The sequence below is a fragment of the Pyxicephalus adspersus genome, chromosome 1, assembly GCF_032062135.1.
Source record: "Pyxicephalus adspersus chromosome 1, UCB_Pads_2.0, whole genome shotgun sequence".
NCBI classification, from domain to species: Eukaryota; Metazoa; Chordata; class Amphibia; order Anura; family Pyxicephalidae; genus Pyxicephalus; species Pyxicephalus adspersus.
Genome location: NC_092858.1, coordinates 86,317,158 through 86,335,394, shown reverse-complemented (window position 1 = coordinate 86,335,394; position 18,237 = coordinate 86,317,158). Strand labels below are relative to the sequence as shown.

General features: G+C 40.2%; 1 protein-coding gene across 2 annotated transcripts in view; it reads left to right on the top strand.

Annotated features, from left to right (window-relative positions):
* Window positions 1–3,945: 3,945 nt before the first annotated feature.
* Window positions 3,946–18,237, top strand: part of ALDH3A2 (aldehyde dehydrogenase 3 family member A2) — a 20,781-nt gene continuing 6,489 nt past the window's right edge. For both annotated transcript variants that reach the window (XM_072417041.1, XM_072417034.1), the window contains exons 1-8: window positions 3,946–4,061; window positions 9,545–9,714; window positions 10,941–11,172; window positions 12,042–12,127; window positions 13,343–13,551; window positions 15,474–15,591; window positions 15,935–16,076; window positions 16,565–16,731. In XM_072417041.1, the coding sequence (XP_072273142.1) occupies window positions 9,559–9,714; window positions 10,941–11,172; window positions 12,042–12,127; window positions 13,343–13,551; window positions 15,474–15,591; window positions 15,935–16,076; window positions 16,565–16,731 (1,110 nt within the window). In that variant the 5' untranslated portion in view covers window positions 3,946–4,061; window positions 9,545–9,558. The remainder of the gene's footprint in view (window positions 4,062–9,544; window positions 9,715–10,940; window positions 11,173–12,041; window positions 12,128–13,342; window positions 13,552–15,473; window positions 15,592–15,934; window positions 16,077–16,564; window positions 16,732–18,237) is intronic.

Here is an 18,237-nt window from a genome sequence, read left to right as displayed (position 1 = left end):
AAGCTAGAATGCAGGGCTGTGCAGCAATAACTGGGAAGTATAAGGTTAATAGAACGAAAAAAAATCAGACCTGGTTTCAAGATCCTGTACCCATCTCCTGAAGAATAGAAATGAACATTGTGAGGTACCTTGCAGGAGAAGTTTGTAACAAAAAGAGAATATTTAACAGTGACATAGATGTACAGCAGTTTCCAGGCTGAATAAAAATTTTCCTCTCCTCCAAGTGGAATTCCTATTTTTTTGTGGGCACTATGTCAAGCTGCCAGAGACTATATATGTAGTGCACACCATAGTGATAAGTGGGCTTGCCTACAAAGCACTTTTTACAGGGCGTGCTTTAAAGTAAAATGGTTAAATAGAGTTTCAGTCCACTCACAGTACATACTACATGCTTGCTATTGTTCTTCATCCCACAAAAATGCATTACCACAGATCGACATGATCCTTAGGGCCAAATATAATTTTTAAATACCCTTCCATTACCTAAGATTAATTCCTATACCTACCTGATCTGGTAAAACTTGGTAGGGGATGGGCTAAAATTGGTAAAAACTTTCTCAGAGCCCAGGCTGATGGTGATGTAGATTTTGCAGAACAGAGCTGACAATCCAGGAAAGATCTAACCAAAGGCCAGGACTAACCGGGGTAATGCAGGCCCAGGGAGCATGGAGATTTGATGACAGCCAGTTTGGTTTACCACCCAGGGGCATGTGCCCGCCCCCCTACACCGCTGGTACCACCACCCTTTTAATACTATTTGCTCCATGTTGGTTCTCATTCACCCTTTATAACCACAGGCATTACCAATGTATAGTTATATAAGGCTTATGTGAATCCTTTGTGGAGTGGTTGCTACATGGATCAGAAGATATAGATGCTGTGGTTGAGGCTTTATAAAATGTTATTGTCTTTTAGGTGGCAGGAATCAATTTCCCAGCAGGTACTATCTGCAGGAGTGGAATTAGAATGACAATGTTTACCTCTTTCCATTAGGAGGCTGATAAAGTGTTAATACTTACATAAATATGTATCACAAGTAAGGCTGTGGACAGGATGAAATATTTAAAAGAAATCTATACATCAGACCTAAACATCTGCAGAGGGAAAAGGAAACAGCGGGGTTATCTACCCACAGTATGCTTTTGGAGATTTCACTTCCTGTTTTGTAGTCTGAACTGTCATGGAGGTCTAAGATTTTCCATATCAGGACATAGTAAAAATGACCTGGTCACTTTAGCTATGCAGAGATGTGCCTTTCTTAGCATCCCCTGCACTTGCTGGTGCACAGCTGAAGGGGATTTCAGAGTAGTAGTTCCTGGCACCAATCTTGTCCTGCTATTGGCTGCTGGTCTTATATATACCTCACTTTTTCCAGGCTATGGTTGCTGTATCATTATTTTTGTACCTGAGATTTAGCCAAGCTATACTCAGTCACTGCCATGGTGCCAAAGGGTAGCATGGTGGATCCTCCGTATCACCAGTCCAGTCTGCAGAGACGTCTGCAGGGCACAGAGTCTAAGCAACTGCTCATTTTTCTCTAGAGGTGAGGATGTTACACTGCAGGCAGTTACCAGGTTGCGGCCCCCATGCTGGTGACTGCTGACAGATAAGAGCAAAGCAAGGTGCAGGATCATGAGACAGGAGTGTGGTCAGACAAGCCAGAGGTCATGGCAGGCTGCAAACAGGAGTAGTTGAGAATACCCAAAGGTCAGGGCAGGCAGCAATCAGGAGTAGTCAAGGGTTGAAGCTGGGGTCAGTAGACAGGAGAATTAGTAGGAACCACCCCAACCTGGGAACAGTGCCAAGAAGAACTCCTTGCTCAGACAACCTCCTCTTGCCTTTCACTTCCTTATATAGGGAAGGGCAAGTGATGACTGGAGACCATGTGTCCTGCAGACATCCTAGCCACCAACAGAGGGAGTACTAGAGAAGAGGTAGTTCAGATGGTGTTCACATCTCCGCCAGCAAATGGAGTGTGTCTTCAGAACACTCTAGTCCTCCGAGATAAAGGGGCAGCTGGCAGAGTGTCATGTGATCTGGACCAGTAAGTAACCTGTCAATGAGATTCCTGAGAAGAGTTGTTGCTTGCAGCAAGGGAGTGCAAGATAAGTGGTGCAGAGGAGGACGCAGATTCCCTGGTCCTGTGGCGATCTGTGACAGCCACATTGAGCCTTTTTGGATACCTGACATTAAGCATGCTTCCTGTCTTTCCACCTGCCCTGAACTTGGACTGTCCAGACTTTGTTGCTTGCTGCCTGCCCAGGTCTCATTCTATCTAGACCTGATCACTAGGTAGCAGACTACTCAGTACTTGATCCTGGGGAGGGCCTGTGTGCTGCGACCTGGTGATCTCCCCTCTGCAAAGTCACCATCAGTCCTATCTGTGCAGGGTGCTCTGGTGAAGACCGGGAGACACTTAGACCTGTGCCCCAGGTAATCCCATTTCACCTGCCAGGGGCCTCAGCCCTGACAGCAGGTCTTAAGATGCAATAAATAAAACCTAATGAACAACACATGTCAATAAAGACATAATAATATGTCAAGTCAAAATCAGGAATGTTTGCTCAGTCTGTTTGCTGGTCCAGAGCATTCGGGTGTGTGTTAACACAATGCCAAGGAGGAAAGACATCAGCAACGATCATGGAAAAGCAATTGCTGCTGCCCATCAATCTGGAAAGGGTTATAAGGCCATTTCTAAACAATGTGAAGTTCATCATTTCACAAAAAGAAAGATTATTCACACGTAATCTTAACAAATTCACCCCAACATCAGTGCAATGCTCATAAAAAATCTGGGGGCTACATCTCAGACTCTGCCTGCCTCAACATGGTATAGTTCAGCGGTCGCAAACTGGTGGTCTGGGAGAGGGGACAAACTGGCCAGAGCCGTGGACCATGTCCCCCGGACAGATCCCAGGCTCAGGGCAGTGGGCAGGTTGTGTCTCAGGCTCAGACCTGCGATGGGAGAGTGGATGGGAGAGTGGACCATTCTTCCATCATCAATATGTCACTATGGGTATATATGTCACTATATGTCACTATATGTCACTAAGTTTCTTCTTCTTTGAGTGATACCCGGCTCCCTGCGAATGTGCGGTCCGGACATGGTAAATTTAGTGGTCCGCCGCCCCGAAAAGGTTGGTGACCACTGGTATAGTTGATGACTGTACAATCAGAAAAAGGCTGAACGAGTACAGCTTATTAGGAAAGGTTGCCTGTAGAAAGCCTCTTCTCTATACAAACCCAACCCATGCTGCCATGCTATTTTTATAGGTTGCATCTGAACAAGACTAGACATCTGAGCCGCAAGTCTTCTGGAATTCTTTCCTTTGGAGAGATGAGACCAGAATAGAGATGAATGGTTATAATGCAAAGCACCACCTAAACCCAGCATATCGGCACAAATACTGCACACCAATTGCCTGCTACGATGGTGGAGGTGATGATATGGATTTGTTTTGCAGGCACACAAAAAAAAATTACTGTGATTGCTGCAAGCTATTGAATCATGCTGTGTACACAAATCGTGATAGAACCTGACGTGTGTCGTTATATTTTAGTATTTCTAGAGCCTGCCAAAGACCCGATGACTTTTTATTTTGTTCTGATATAAAAAACCTTAGAACTAAAGAGGGTGTCTTTCTGATGTAAGACAAGATTTCCCTGTATTCCTGTCCAGGATATTCTCTCATTTATCTCCTAAGTGATCAGGGGACATCTGGCAGCAATAAACACCAGGCTGTGCTCCTATCCCCTCCATACTAAAGTAAGAATATTTCCCCCTAGCAATACTTTATTACAATGCAAGCAATCCTTATGTGTTCTGTGCTCTTTGTACACAGCATAACTAATGTCTATTACACAACATGAAGATATGCATGGGACTTGTTTATGTCTCAGTAACAAAGATCTGGCAGACAAAGCTCCACTCTATCACCGTGGGGTGGCTGGTCTCTAGTCATGTGACCGCAGGGGGCGGGACCAGCAGAAGGCCGGCAGTCAGTGGTGTGTTGCGGTGTAGGGCTGTTGTGGAGTCTTCTTGTATTGCTGGTCGGCTGCAGGTAAGGTGACGGCTCCTCACGTATGGCAGCCCGCCCTCCGCATAACGGAGCAGCAATAGGTTAGGCAGAACGCCATAACGGGGCAGCAAGGTGGCTGTGTTGAGGCTGGGACACTTCATCTCTTAGCTCTACGCTTAATTGTAATCTAACCGATGGGGGGAGGCAGCACTTCGCTTCTTCTATGTAATGGCCTCACATTGCTGAACCCTTCCTGCTAATTGTGGTTGGGGTGACCCCGTGACGTCTTCATTGTCCCTGGAATAGAAGAAGTAGCTGCGTAACGCTTTGTCTGGTGTCCCATCTCCACCCTTGCAGTGCTATGGTTCCTTCCACAGTGCCTCTGACCTAGCGGAGATATGGAAAGAACCATGGCAAGTGGCAGGGGGGTACAGGAGTCTGATACACCAGGAAGTATGGAATGTATAGGGGCAGATAAGGAGAGATGTATGTGCAGAACGTTTCAGCCTAATGTTTGTTGCAAGGTAACCAGGGCTGACTTTATGTCAGGGCACATTGAGAGGTGTCAGAAAAGCTCAGTGGTTAGCACTCCATCCTTTGCAGCGCTGGGTCTCAGGTTCAAATCTCACCCAGGACACCATCTGCATGGAGTTTGTGTGGGTTTCCTCCGGGTACCCTATTTTCCTCCCACATTCCAAAAACATGCAGTTAAGTTAATTGGCTTCCCCCTAAAATTGTCCATAGACTGTAATAAGGACAAATGACTATGGTAGGGACATTAGATTGTGAGGGACAGCTAGTAATATGTGCTTTGTACAGCGCTGCATAATATGTTGGTGCTATATAAATACTGTGTAATAATAATAACTCTTTACAGTTTTATCTGTTATATATATGTATTTAACTATCTGTTTTTGTTTGGTAGTCTGTAATGTTAAAAAGTAATTTTGCGTATGCAGTACACCATGTGCACATTCTAGTATTTGTTTTAATTATAACATTTTATACCACAAAGATGAAGCTTAGATAAGAATGATTCCAATGAGCTGATGGCAGCATATTGTTATAATACAATCAGCTCCTAGATTGTAAGCTCTTCAGGTCAGGGTCCCCTCTTCATCATGTGTCTGTATCTTTCATTTGCCAGCCCTATTTAATGTACAGCACTGCTATGTTGGCGCTATATAAATCCTGTTTATTATACAACTCTGGACACAAGCCAGGTAATACCTACAGTAAAAGACCCAGAGGGAATGGTTTACATACAGAATGTTCTAACAATAATAATCCCTTAAGTGGTATGTCTATTCAGTGTGAACCTGTTTTGTAAGTCTGTATTATGGATCTATATGATCTGAGTGTTCTCACTGGAATGCTGCAATTACCTGTTTTTAATTCTTGGTGAATGTTGGAGAGGTCCCCAGTGCAGTGTAATATTTAGATTCAGCAATATACAGCCGTTCCTCCTTTATAACCATTTTTCTGTAACAGCTCTTCACACCTTTGTGTTAGAAATTGTATACATCTTTGTACTGTCAGCATCTTAATGTGTTATTTTATGTGTGCAGAAACATAATAACTATACACGTGACTTGAGTACCACAACAATTAAAATGCATTTTTTTGTATGTTTCCTGTGCATGGTCATTGACTTTAATGTAAGACAAATTTTTAGTAAATTGTGCAGAATTAGTCAGAAATGCAATGCTCTGCCCTCTGATATGATAAATATCTATAGATCAGCAGTCGCCAACCTTTTTTGTCCTGCGGACCACTAAAATTATCGGCTCCTGGCCATGCGTGTGGGGGGGGGGGGCGGTTGTCAATGTCAATCAAGGGGGAGGAACCTCCCCCATAGTGATGTCATAACGTCATAACCCTGCCCACTGTGCCATCATAGATCTGAGCCTGCGATGGGAGAGTGGGTGGGTTGTGTCATGAAACAAAGCCCGCCCACTTCCCTAAGCCAGGGATTTGCACGGAGGACGTAGTCTGCGGCTCTGGCCTGTGCGTCCCCCCAATGGGGTCTTTCTCCTGACCTTGCACAGGGGTGCACGGACCAAAGCCGGGGACTCCCAAAATCTTCTCGCGGACCACCAGTTGGCGACCACTGATATAGATTATACCACAGTCTTTTATTTAAGCAATGTTAGTGCAGTGTGATCCTGCGTGGCAGCACACATATTCCTCCCAAACTGGTAATTCTGCCATTTTACATAGAAGCTGCGCTGGGCTGTCAGAGGTGCAGTGGCTTTGTGTTACTTTCTTAATCATAGTCTGCAAAAACACATAGGTGTAAAATCATCTTTAATATATATATGTATTTTGATTTGTGGCCCACTTTGTTTTCAAAATAGCTCAGAGAATATGGCTGTTTCTTCCTGAATATTATTAGTAGTCTTGCTGCCTTGCTAAATCAATAATATGTTTACTTTCTGAGTGTCAAACCTAAAAAGTGGTAAAGATTGTGAGTTGCTAGCATTTTCAGATGGTGATCAGCAGTAGCAGTCCCATATTTTTCATTGCAAGCTTCAAGGCCGGTGAAAGTTTGTTCAAGGTGCAGCCTACACTTGTTTTTTAAGCAAGGTCAGAGCTAAGCTTAGCTTGCATTTAGACAGAAAACATAGTTACATTGATATACATTTATATATAAAACTATGCAGAAAAACAATGCTTAGTAACAGATATTTCTAGTTATTTATTAAAAGTCAATCACAACAGCATATATTGTACAACATCCCCCAGAGAAAAGGTGACTCCCCTCATCATACCACCATCCTGAACTTTGGACTGCCTATCCATTATAATTGGTGATAAGAGCATATTATCTGTGTTTAAGGTTATCTGTGTTAAAGGTAAGAGCTATGATGTAGTGGATGAGTAGTCATCTCATCATGTAAAAAATAAATCTAGCTGTACAGGGAGGACAGGTTGCTAATTTACCACACATATCTTACTGAGATTTCTATTCTTTACTTCTTGGGTGTGCTTAGCTGCCATTATGAAGAATTCCCGATTTTACTTTTTGGTTTCCAATTTATTTTATACAATGGAGAAAAATGTGGAGCTCCCGGAACACACCTAGATGGGTGGTTATAACCAGAAATTGTAGATGAACAGGAGCTGAGACAGAAATGACTGCAGGGTTATCTCACTATTGTATCTGAGGCATAGAAAGAATCAGGCTGAGCTTACCAGGCTTCATTTTTCACCAAGATATTACTTCTGAGTGGAGTTCATTTTTAGCATGGTAATTATAAAAATGTAAAAAAAAAATAGCCAAAGATAGGATACCTTTTTTTAAACAAAGGCTGGTCTAACTCTATGTTGAGTCTGGCCTATGGTAACCTCTTTTGTATATCCAATATGATTCCTTCTTCTGAGAGGTGATAAAGTGATGTGGTTATCCTGCAATCTTCAGCCCGTGCATATCCAATATACTGTACAGCTATTAAAATGCATATTACTACACACAGCACACTGTTTTTGCAAATCTTCTAGTACTTAACCACAGTACAGTATGTGAGACACTTGCAATCGGGGTGTAGTGCTATCACTTTTTTTGGGAAAAGGCGTTTACATAACAATGATGCTCATGTGAACTCACCGTGGATAGTACTGTGTTCCCTCTTATTTTACGACTACACCCCTGCTTGCAACACACACACACACACACTCCCACTCCCACTCTAAAAGGTATAAAATCTATGTATTTTTGCAAGTAGGGTATGACTCCTCATTTATTACATTTTCTAGATGCATTATTTTTTCCATAACCAAGTGAGCAAACAATCTTAAAGTAGTCACGTCACAATTTCAGAGACAGCAAAGCTTTAACTGCAAAACCAGCCTCACCGTTCCTGCTGCCTGTGCCCTTCTGTTCCTTAGAAGTCTTCTGCTGAAGAAACAAAGTACAACTTTAGAAGTAGTGAGCTCCTCTATTGCTCTAATGGGTTCCTTCTGCTGACCCAAACATCACTACTGTATTCTGTAATGATGTGGAGGTCAGTGGAAGGACCCTGAAAGAGTTACACTCCTGGAAGTGTCAGTTTCAAGTAGACTTCAACAGAAGATTCCTCATGAATGGACTGGTTTCCAGTGGCTGAGAATGATGGTGAACGTGTGTATGTGTGTGTATATTTTATATATATATATATATATATATATATATATATATATATATATATTTTTTTTTTTTGAATCTCACATAACGTGACCCCTTAAACAAAAACCCTGTGCTCTGCAAAAAAGTGTAAGTGCAAAAACACCACACAAAAATGTGCACTGGGGTACTATTGTAATCCCTCCTCCAAAGAGGAAGGACCACCCAATTTTCCCAGACCCCCGAAGCGAGGCTCCTGATGAGGGATGGGTATTAAGGCCACCCAGCCGAAGCATAGGCAGTCCCAACAGATATTAGGCTGGGAGCCCTCCCGAAGAAAGACTCCCAGTAAGGGAGAGTACCTGACCGTAAGGCCAAAGTACTCCCCAAGACTTCAGGGCTAGCTCATAAAGGAAATAGCAGCCTCCATCAAAAGTGGCAAACAAATACCACACCAGTGACAGTGACGAACGTAAAAATACATTAAAAAATAACTGCTCAGTGCATAACACACTTGGCAAGAGTAAAAAGTTTCCATCTGCACTAGCCGCAGCTAATGCAGAATGAAAGTGATGTGCTAAATCAGCATGTGACGTGCCTGTGTACGCTTAAATCAAGTGGGTTCCCACGCCCAAAGTGTTTTTAGGGTACCCCTAGTTCGCCACCCCAGGGGGACAATACTAAGCGAGATTCAGCCTGCTCTCAAGACCTGATAGCCAGACCAAAGGTTCCCCACTCCAACCAGCGGGACTGTCCACTATCTGGGAGCTCTTTATCAGGGCAGGCCCCATGCCTCTCTCTGGTGGACGCTTATCAGAGGAATTAGCATAGGGTGGCCCCTTACAGAGCATCACCATCAAGCAGTCCCTCCTAGCATAGGTACTCGTGCACTGCATTCTTGCCAGGAATACAGCACCATTCCACCCTGCACACTGGAAGGATTAGGTACTACACCTGATCTTAGCCAAAAGGCCGTGAACAAGTATATTGCTCTACCTGATTGTGGCACCTAGCCTTCCTGAGTGAGGATCACTCCTCACAGCCTGGACTTGTTGTGTCACACGTCCTGGTTGTGTAATGGAGGCTGTTGCTTAACACAGATTTATTGCCAGATCTAGAAAACCACAAGTAATGTGTATATACTCTTTCTACAGTCCTAGTGTAAAGGTGCAGTATTGTAGTTATTGAGATTATTTACTGTCCAGATTATAGGCAAAAATAGCAATAAATCCTATGGCCAAGCCTTGTTCTGTAGACACCTAAAACCTTGTTCTCCATGACATGCATACATATATTTTTCCTTCATTTACAGGTATAATTCTGTACTAGTTTAGGATTTTTGATGGTACGATATGATTGAGCAAACAGTTTAATGTATTATTGCAGTGTTTATTTAGTTGCTTTATATCTTTCACTTTTTCAGCCACACAGATCACAATGATGAAACAAATTGTGGACAGAGCAAGGCAGGCGTATAACACTGGAAAAACGCGTTCCTTGGATTTCCGTATTCAGCAGCTCCAGGCTTTAAAAAGAATGATCAATGAAAATGATGCTGAGATCAGGAAAGCCTTGATGGCAGACTTGCACAAGGTATCGGTTTTCATTTATAACAATGGCAGCCAATTAGATCATCCAGTTGCTCACTGGCACCCACTTAATGATGGCAAAGTCCGTCCCCTATTTTATGTCCTAGCAAATTACCATAGTAGGTTACAATCAGTTAAATTTGTTGAAATGCTTGCATCAGTCAGTAAAGAGTTCTAGCAGTGTGATTAGTAAATCCCAGTGTAGTAAAACTCTCAGTGCTTTGGGATTAATTCATATTGTACATTGGTGTTTAAAGCCAGAAGCTACAGTTAAAGTCAGTCTCCAGACCTCCAACTTGTAACATTTTTTTTTTTTATAAACTTCACAATATAAGAAAGAGCATTTCACTTTAAAAGGTTAGGTTTAATTCCAGCCCATTTGGCTCGATTGGAGTGATTCCCCGTCTCTGTGCCAGGGAAAGGTTTCACAAGAATAGCGGATGACTGAAACTCCAGTTTCCTTTTTTTTCTGTCTTTGTCCTTGTTACAGATCCCCCTCTTTTTTTTTTCTGGTGGAATTGTTTTCACTGTAAAAGTAATATAAATGTATCTAACTGAGGCCCCAGACAGCAATAGGAGAATTTCTAACCCATCCTTTCTCTATCCAAAAAGTTTGTTGAAACTCAACTCATGTATCAAATATATTCCTGACACATACCATGGGTATTTACTTCAATTCTAATGCTGATGTTTAGACTGGCAATGAGGTGTGTGTAGTGCGGTTCCCACTTCCTTATGTCAGTGAACAACTGCTGGGGGAAGACGCAACAAGTACCTACTACCTGCGGCAGCCTCATAAAGAATGTATGGGGACGACAGTACAGTACAGAACTCAATACTTCCTGTCAGATTTGCAGATGGTTTTTCTTTAAGAACCACCACTGTGGTGTGAGCAGTTGACAGGGTGCCCGCCTCAGGAAACCATGCAGGATCGCTCAATCCAGGAGCAGGTCTAAACCTAACTTGTAAATTATCAATAAAGCTACATACACACAATAGATAATTGTCCCCCAGGACGAATGTTCGTGAACGCCTCTAACATATCCAGCAGTCTCCAATATTGTTTAGTGTTCGGCTGTGGTGGATGTGTGTGAGCCTTAAGATTGCTGAAACTATCTAATACTTTATATCAGCACTTGTTTAAAGGATAAGTAATATTTATACATAAACACTAAATACCTTATCTAATAAGCTTTTGTTTGTTGTTTTTCTTGTTTGTTTGTTTTCTAGAGTGAATTAGCTGCTTACTCCTATGAAATAATGGGGCTTTTGGGTGAAATTGAGCTGGCTATTGACAATCTCCCTGAATGGGCGGCACCCCAACATGTCAAAAAGAATTTAATGACCTTTTCAGATGATGCGTTTATTAACTATGAGCCTTTTGGAGTTGTTCTGGTTATCGGAGCTTGGAATTACCCACTTGTGGTTTGCTTGCAGCCTGTAGTAGGGGCCATTGCATCAGGTACAGTGTTGTGCATGTAATTATTTATGTATTTTTTCCTGCATACCTACATTAGAGACATATGGTACCAACACAAAAGTCATCATATACGGACCAATACAGTGGTTTCTCTGGCCCTTTGGGTGTTGCGCAGCTCTAACCGGTGGCATCCCGAGCAGGGTCAAGAGAAGGACCCAGCGGGGGGGCCACACCACCCAGAGCTGCGGAACATGCCCCGGCTCGTTGAGGTGGGCAGGCTGTGTCACTGCACACAACCCGCCCACTCTCCCATCACAGGCTCAGATCTGCGATGAGAGAGTGGGTGGGGCTATGCCCACTCTCCCATCGGCCTAGCCCCTCTTTCAAATTTTATTATGTGGCCCCTGACTGAAAAAAGTTTGCCCACCCCTGCTTTATACAAACCCCTTTTTAAATAACTGCTTTGGGGGAACGGTAAATTTAAGGCCAATTTTAGTTACAGACTTTTTATATACAGAATGCAAAAAAGTTCTGTTTTTTACAGTTTGTTTTTTTTTTTTCATTTGTTTTAACAGATTAACTTGATATTTGTCTTTAATATTTATATGAGACAGATTTTTTTGTGATCTAAATTTGAATAGGACTAATTACACCAAAAAATAAAGTTTATGGGGCCTAAATCTCCCCACTGCAATGTTTCCCAACACCCATTCCAAGCACCAATGTTGCTTCACAGAACAGTTTTTGCTAGTAAGTGGTTACCTTCTACACATGGTAGATTCAGAGAGGAAACTGCATAAAGCTTATTTTAATTCTCAAACTGATACTTTTATTGTAACTGTAAGTCAAAACTGATCTGCTGTGCCTCTGTGGACCATTTATGTTTTCCCTCTCCCTTTTGTTTATTATAGGTAATGCTGTGGTAATTAAACCTTCTGAAGTCAGTGAGCACACAGCCAAATTGTTGGGGAAAATTATCCCTCAGTTCTTGGATAAGGTATATTCAATTTAATATTATTTTATTTAATAAATTGTACTATGGGATTCCATTTTAAAAAGTTAGGAACAGTTTGTTCAGCTCACAAATGTATTGTGCAGGTTTCTGCATGGGATCTTGTGTCCCAATTGAAGCTGAAAGGTAGGCTACTGAATTAAAGGTTTGAAAGCCATTAATCTAGTCCACAACTCTATTTTATATAGCAAATGAGATTCTTTAAAACAATACATGCTGTAGTATGATTCCACATGTGCCTTTTTAGGCTCTTATAAAGGAATAAAAAGGCAAAATCTTATGGCAAAATGTATAAAACATACATCTAAACTATAGTAACTATGGATATATTTAAACATTTACTAAAGGAGTACAAAGCATTTACTTAAACTTGCAGTCAATCAAAGTGTAGAATAGTACTGTGCTATATTTTGTAAGATGTCCGCACTGAAACTTTATGTCATCTATTTAAATAATAAAACATGGAAAAATATAGAAATAAAAAAAGCCTGCAAACAAAGAGTTGCCCTGAGCTTTATCTTAGAGGTACAGACCTTCTTATCTGGTCTTGATAACACAACAGCACGATCACTGTACATGGTCTCGGTGTGTCTAAGGCTATGTACACACGTGCAATAATTGTTGGAAAGGATCTTTCACGATCCTTTCCAAAGACAAAGACTGAAAGATGCATGAACGAGCGCTGTACATACAGCACCGTTCTGCTCTATGGAGAGGGGAAAGGGAAAACAATGGAGCGGCACCCTGCTGTGTTCTCTCCCTTCACTTTAGTTACGATCGTCCATCGTCCGTGGATCTGCCAGGACGATCATTCGGACGATGGACAACGAGACCTGTACACACGCAAGATTCTCGTCTGATATCAGCCCTGAGCCAATTATCGGATGAGAACCTGTACATCTCCTGTACCTAGCCTATGGCTGCTTACACATACTTCTGTTTACATGTATTCTCTATATTTTATAAGTTCTCTATTTATAGAAAAGTGGTCCTCACATCACTAGTAAAACTGTAATATCTACATCGATTTGTGAATGTGGGCCTGTATATCATATAGTTAGTTATATAAAGTTTTCTATCTTTGTTTCAGTTAATATATCAGTTTCTGTAGATGAAATCAGTGCACATGTAAGGCATCTTCATATTAAACATCAGTTTGTTATTTACACTTTTTTTTCTCTTTCTTTCTCTCCCATGAAGGACCTGTACCCAGTGGTGAATGGTGGAGTTACAGAAACAACTGAACTACTTGCAGAAAGATTTGATCACATTTTCTATACAGGCAATACCACTGTTGGCAAAATAATTATGTCAGCAGCTGCTAAATATCTGACTCCAGTGACCTTGGAACTGGGGGGGAAGAGTCCATGTTACATTGATAAAGATTGTGATATTGACATTGCTGCCAGGTGAGCGTTTGTGTCCTTCTGCTGAGAACAAAGATCAAGGTAGAATGACTTTGTTCAGGTCACATGGTCTATCTTTTTGCAAAATCATCTTTTCATGATGACATACTGATGTGCTATCCTTGGGGTCATAATCCATTCATCGTTGTAAGGTCCATTGAATATACAGTAATGACCTGTGTTCAGTTAAACCAATTTGAGCACTTAAAAATGAACACAAGTGACTTTATTTAACATGGTAGTCTTTTTATGTCCATAAAGATCATTTGCCCTTTTTTTAATACACTAACTGTGATTGGTGCAGACAATTTTACAAGTGTGTTGTAGTCATTTCATATGCAAATAGTGACTTCACAGGAAAATACTATTTGCAAATTTAAAGTATAGGTGTACTTTAATGTATGCACCTAGCCTTTAAGTGCTGCCTATCACACCTTATATGAAAATTGTATAACACTGCACCAAAGTTTAACGCAATCAGCTGGCTGCAGGACCATCTATCTTTCTAGTCTACTTCAGTCTCTAATCTGACATTTAGCTTTAGTAAGGAGACCAAAGGGACATTGTTGGGTACATTGATATTTGAAACTTAAGGCAGATATAAACGACACAAATATTTGAAACTGTATTCAAGAATATATTGTAAAATGCAGTCCATGTTCATTAGCTCAGACTTTGAAAGAGTAACAGCACAAGGGGCCAGTCAGATATGCTTTAGTGGTAATGTGCTAATATAGAACACAAAGACAGGGAAAGAGCTCCCAGTGAAAACTTAGGGAAGCAACAGATTTTTATCCGTCTAGTCATTGGCTGCATAAATGAAAACTGTCATTATTATCCCTTCCAGAGCCTAGGGATATGGTAGGGTTTCTTATTTGCATGTATAGCACTAAAATTGAATGCAATAATTTACTTTCATTTTAGTTTTCTCTTGGTTTCAACACTTCTATCCCTTGAGATTTATCCTAAAGTGAAGTGTCCCAAGGAACTGCATTGACAGCATCTGATGAGAAGGCGAATAATGAATTGTGATAGAACCGAGTTACGGTTCACATTATAGAAAACTATAATGTTTTAATTGAGCATATATCTAAAAAGAAAAAAAGCATTACAAATACATGTTTTGGATTCGGTTTTTTTTTCTACTTCTGTTTATACATTCTAGAGTGTTGTAAATTTGTCATGCTTTTACTAATGCTTTTACTCAGTTTTTATATGTAACAAAAAAAAAAAAAAAAAACTCCCTCTCAAAGCACTTTATAGTTTTTTTTTTTTTTTAAACACCGACCTCCTAGATTAAAAAATTTGATAAAATATAACTATTATCAACAAGTCGCAATATATTTGCACTACTGTATGTCAAACCCAAATTTTCAGTAAAGAATACTCTCATTATTTCTAGTGAACACAAACTATAAAATAGAAATCACATTTTAAGTCACACAACATTTGCACTACTGTATATCAAACCCACATTTTCAATAAAGAGTACTCTCATTAATTCTAGTGTACACACACAAAAAAATCTGATTTTAATTTATTTTTAATATTAAAGGTGGAGTTGCTGCTATTTTTATTTTGAATAGAGTAGGTAATGTTTGAAACATGTTCAGGGGGTGAGCACAGTACCTGCCCAGACAGTTGTCACCTCATTGGTGTCTTCATTGAGACGTTACACCTTAATTTTATAACAAGTTGGAGTATCTCTAACTTTCAGTCCCAGCGACAGTAAAAAGAGATACGAAGGATAGTGAAATCTTCCTAACGAGAACACAGATGGCCATAAAAATCTAACAGATATTCTTATCTAAAGCAAAAAAAAAAGTTTTTGGCTTGGCACTTTAACAACTGTTCAGTAGATATAAATCAAGTATAGGTGCATTACTTTCAGTAAATCAGTAAATTTCTTTTTATTTTATTTGTAGGCGTATAACCTGGGGAAAGTTTATCAACTGTGGTCAAACTTGTATTGCTCCCGACTATATCCTGTGTGAGAAATCCACCCAAGGTAAACTATTGGAGAAAATCAAGGAAACACTAAAAGTAAGTAAAATTTGTATCATCTGGGTGTTGTTGAAAATCAAGTCAAATCTATTATATTAGCTGAAAATGGTGTAGAAAAGGTGGTGATAGTAAGTTATTTATAAAAACAAGTTCTGCAATAAAAGAAACTGCCATCTGGGCAGCTTGTACTTTCTAAAAAATAAAAACATTCCAAACAGGCAGGTAAGTAAGTTTTGTTGTAATATCATTTTGTTAGTACTGAATGCATTGAAAAAAGTGTATCAAACACTTAAAACACTAAATTTATCTAATTTCAGTTAAATATAAATAACCAGAAAAGAAACCTTTGCTTATGGTAATTTAAATTTTCCTTTCTGCTTAGGAATATTATGGAGCAAACCCTAAGGAATCTCCAGACTATGAGCGGATCATTAACAAGCGCCATTTCAAGCGTATTCTTTCCTTGTTAGAAGGACAGAAGGTTGCTATTGGAGGACAACATGAAGAAGATACATGCTATATAGGTATGTCAGTGGGGGACCATGCACATTTAAGGGTTTGAGAGTTCGGAGAACGCAGCATATATGTTATGTTCAGGAATGGGAGGTTACACAAACTTTTTAGAATAGTTATAGTTAGAATAGATGCACCAGCACTGAAACATTGAATGGGTTTTTAAGCTACATTAGTTCTGGTCAGATCTCTCTCAAGGTCTAGCACACACATAGCATGTACAGAGAACCACAGCCACACGATAGTTGTAAGAAAAAGGAAAGAAGCACATTTTTATCGGCTGTTTTTTACATTTAAAATTAAAGTATATGTACTGTTTTGAGCTACACTATAGTATGGTTGTACAAACTGCTGTGACTTTACTTTTAGAAAAAATAACTGTTTTTGATCTATGCATGTACATTTCAAGTTTTCTGAAGTAGGAGGCATAAACTAATTCTTACACATATTCAAAATAATTTTTACAAGTTTAATGTTGACTTGTTATTTTTTTTTCTAGCACCAACTGTCCTCACCGATGTTAAAGCAGACTCTAAAATCATGCAGGAAGAGATTTTTGGCCCACTCCTTCCTATTGTAACTGTGCAGAATGTGGATGAAGCCATTCAGTTTATAAACCAGAAAGAAAAGCCTCTTGCACTGTATGCATTTGCAAATGACAAAAAGGTAATTCAGCTCAGTTTAGGTGAAAACTGCTTCTGGTACAAAATTTGGTTAATAAACTCAAAAAAATCAGGGTTCTACTCTATTAATTACAGTATAGCACTAAGTCAGGTAAACTTCTATGATATCAGTTTGTCCAGTTAGGAAGCTTGAATGAATTGTGTAAAAATGTACCTCTTTGCATGCAAGTGAAAGCAACAACAGACGGACAGGAGGGGCAACAGCAAGCAAGCCCCCTAAGAAGGAATGGTTTTAGTACAAACCATATCTCTCACTTTATTATTCCTTACTACATTCTTATCTTTTGGAAAATATCTTTTTTTGTATTTTGCTAGTGTTCTTATCACTACTGGTACTGTACAGTAGCATGAGGCAGTACCATACTTACAGTCACCAAGAAGGTTTGCAGTGTTCCCAAACAGAGTCTCAAGTTTTGAACAACTACCAGGAGACGGGCCTTTATGCAAGGAGAGTTGAAGAGGGCTGTAGAGGGGCAACAACCCAGCAGCAGGTATCAGTTATTTTTGCTTGAGGAGGAACATTAACAGCACTACCAGAGCTGTACAGGATGACCTCCAGCAAGCTACTCCTGTACATGTTTCTGACCAAACTGTCAGAAACATACCCTGTAGTGGCGGCATGTGGGCCTGATATGTCCAGGTTTGCCAATTCTCGATTTGTGATTTTGGTTTCCATTGACCATTCTTATTTTTCAATAATTTAAACAATATGTATAGATGACTATTTTCAACTTGAATATTTGATATTTAAGATCTGATATGTGATTTTGGTGTTCCCTTACCTTTTTTGAGCATGAGTGTATTTAAATGCAAAAGGTTACCTTTATGTGCTGGACTGTTTTAGACCGTATACTATATATGAGTTGTATGATGTGGCTGCTAAGTGTGTTACAACTGCTTGTGCATATTACTCCTTAAGTTGGTATTCTTTTTTTGCATGCATAGGATCTGGTAGTTTGGTTTTGATGCCAGAGTTATAAATACCAAATTCCACTATATTGGTCATGTTTTAAATGGGTTCTTTCTTAAGCATTTTTGCCTGAATGTCTTCATGTAAAAACATTTGTTGCAAACATTTGGTTTATTTATTTTTTTAGTTGTAATGTGCCTCAAAGGCTTAGTCTACACGGACTGTTTCTCCAGCGTTTAACCTGAGGCTTTTAAAGCCCATGTTTGAAGTCCCCATTATTCCAATGGGCTAATCTACACCAGGATGTTTCCTTCAGGCACGTTTTTGAGCGTTATCTTAAACGTTGCTTGCAACGTTTAAAAAATTAAAACGCTGGATAAACTCGGGAAAACGCATGAAAGCGCTTCCATTGAACTCAGTGGAGGCTTTTTTAAGTGTTTTTAAGCTTTTATGAAAGCTTCCATTGAAAACAATGAGGGCTTTTATAAATGTTTTTAGCAGCACTTTGGACTCTGGAAGCCCCCTTTAATGAGGAGACTCCCAGATCTCCACCACCCCACCCTGGGGAATGAGTACAGG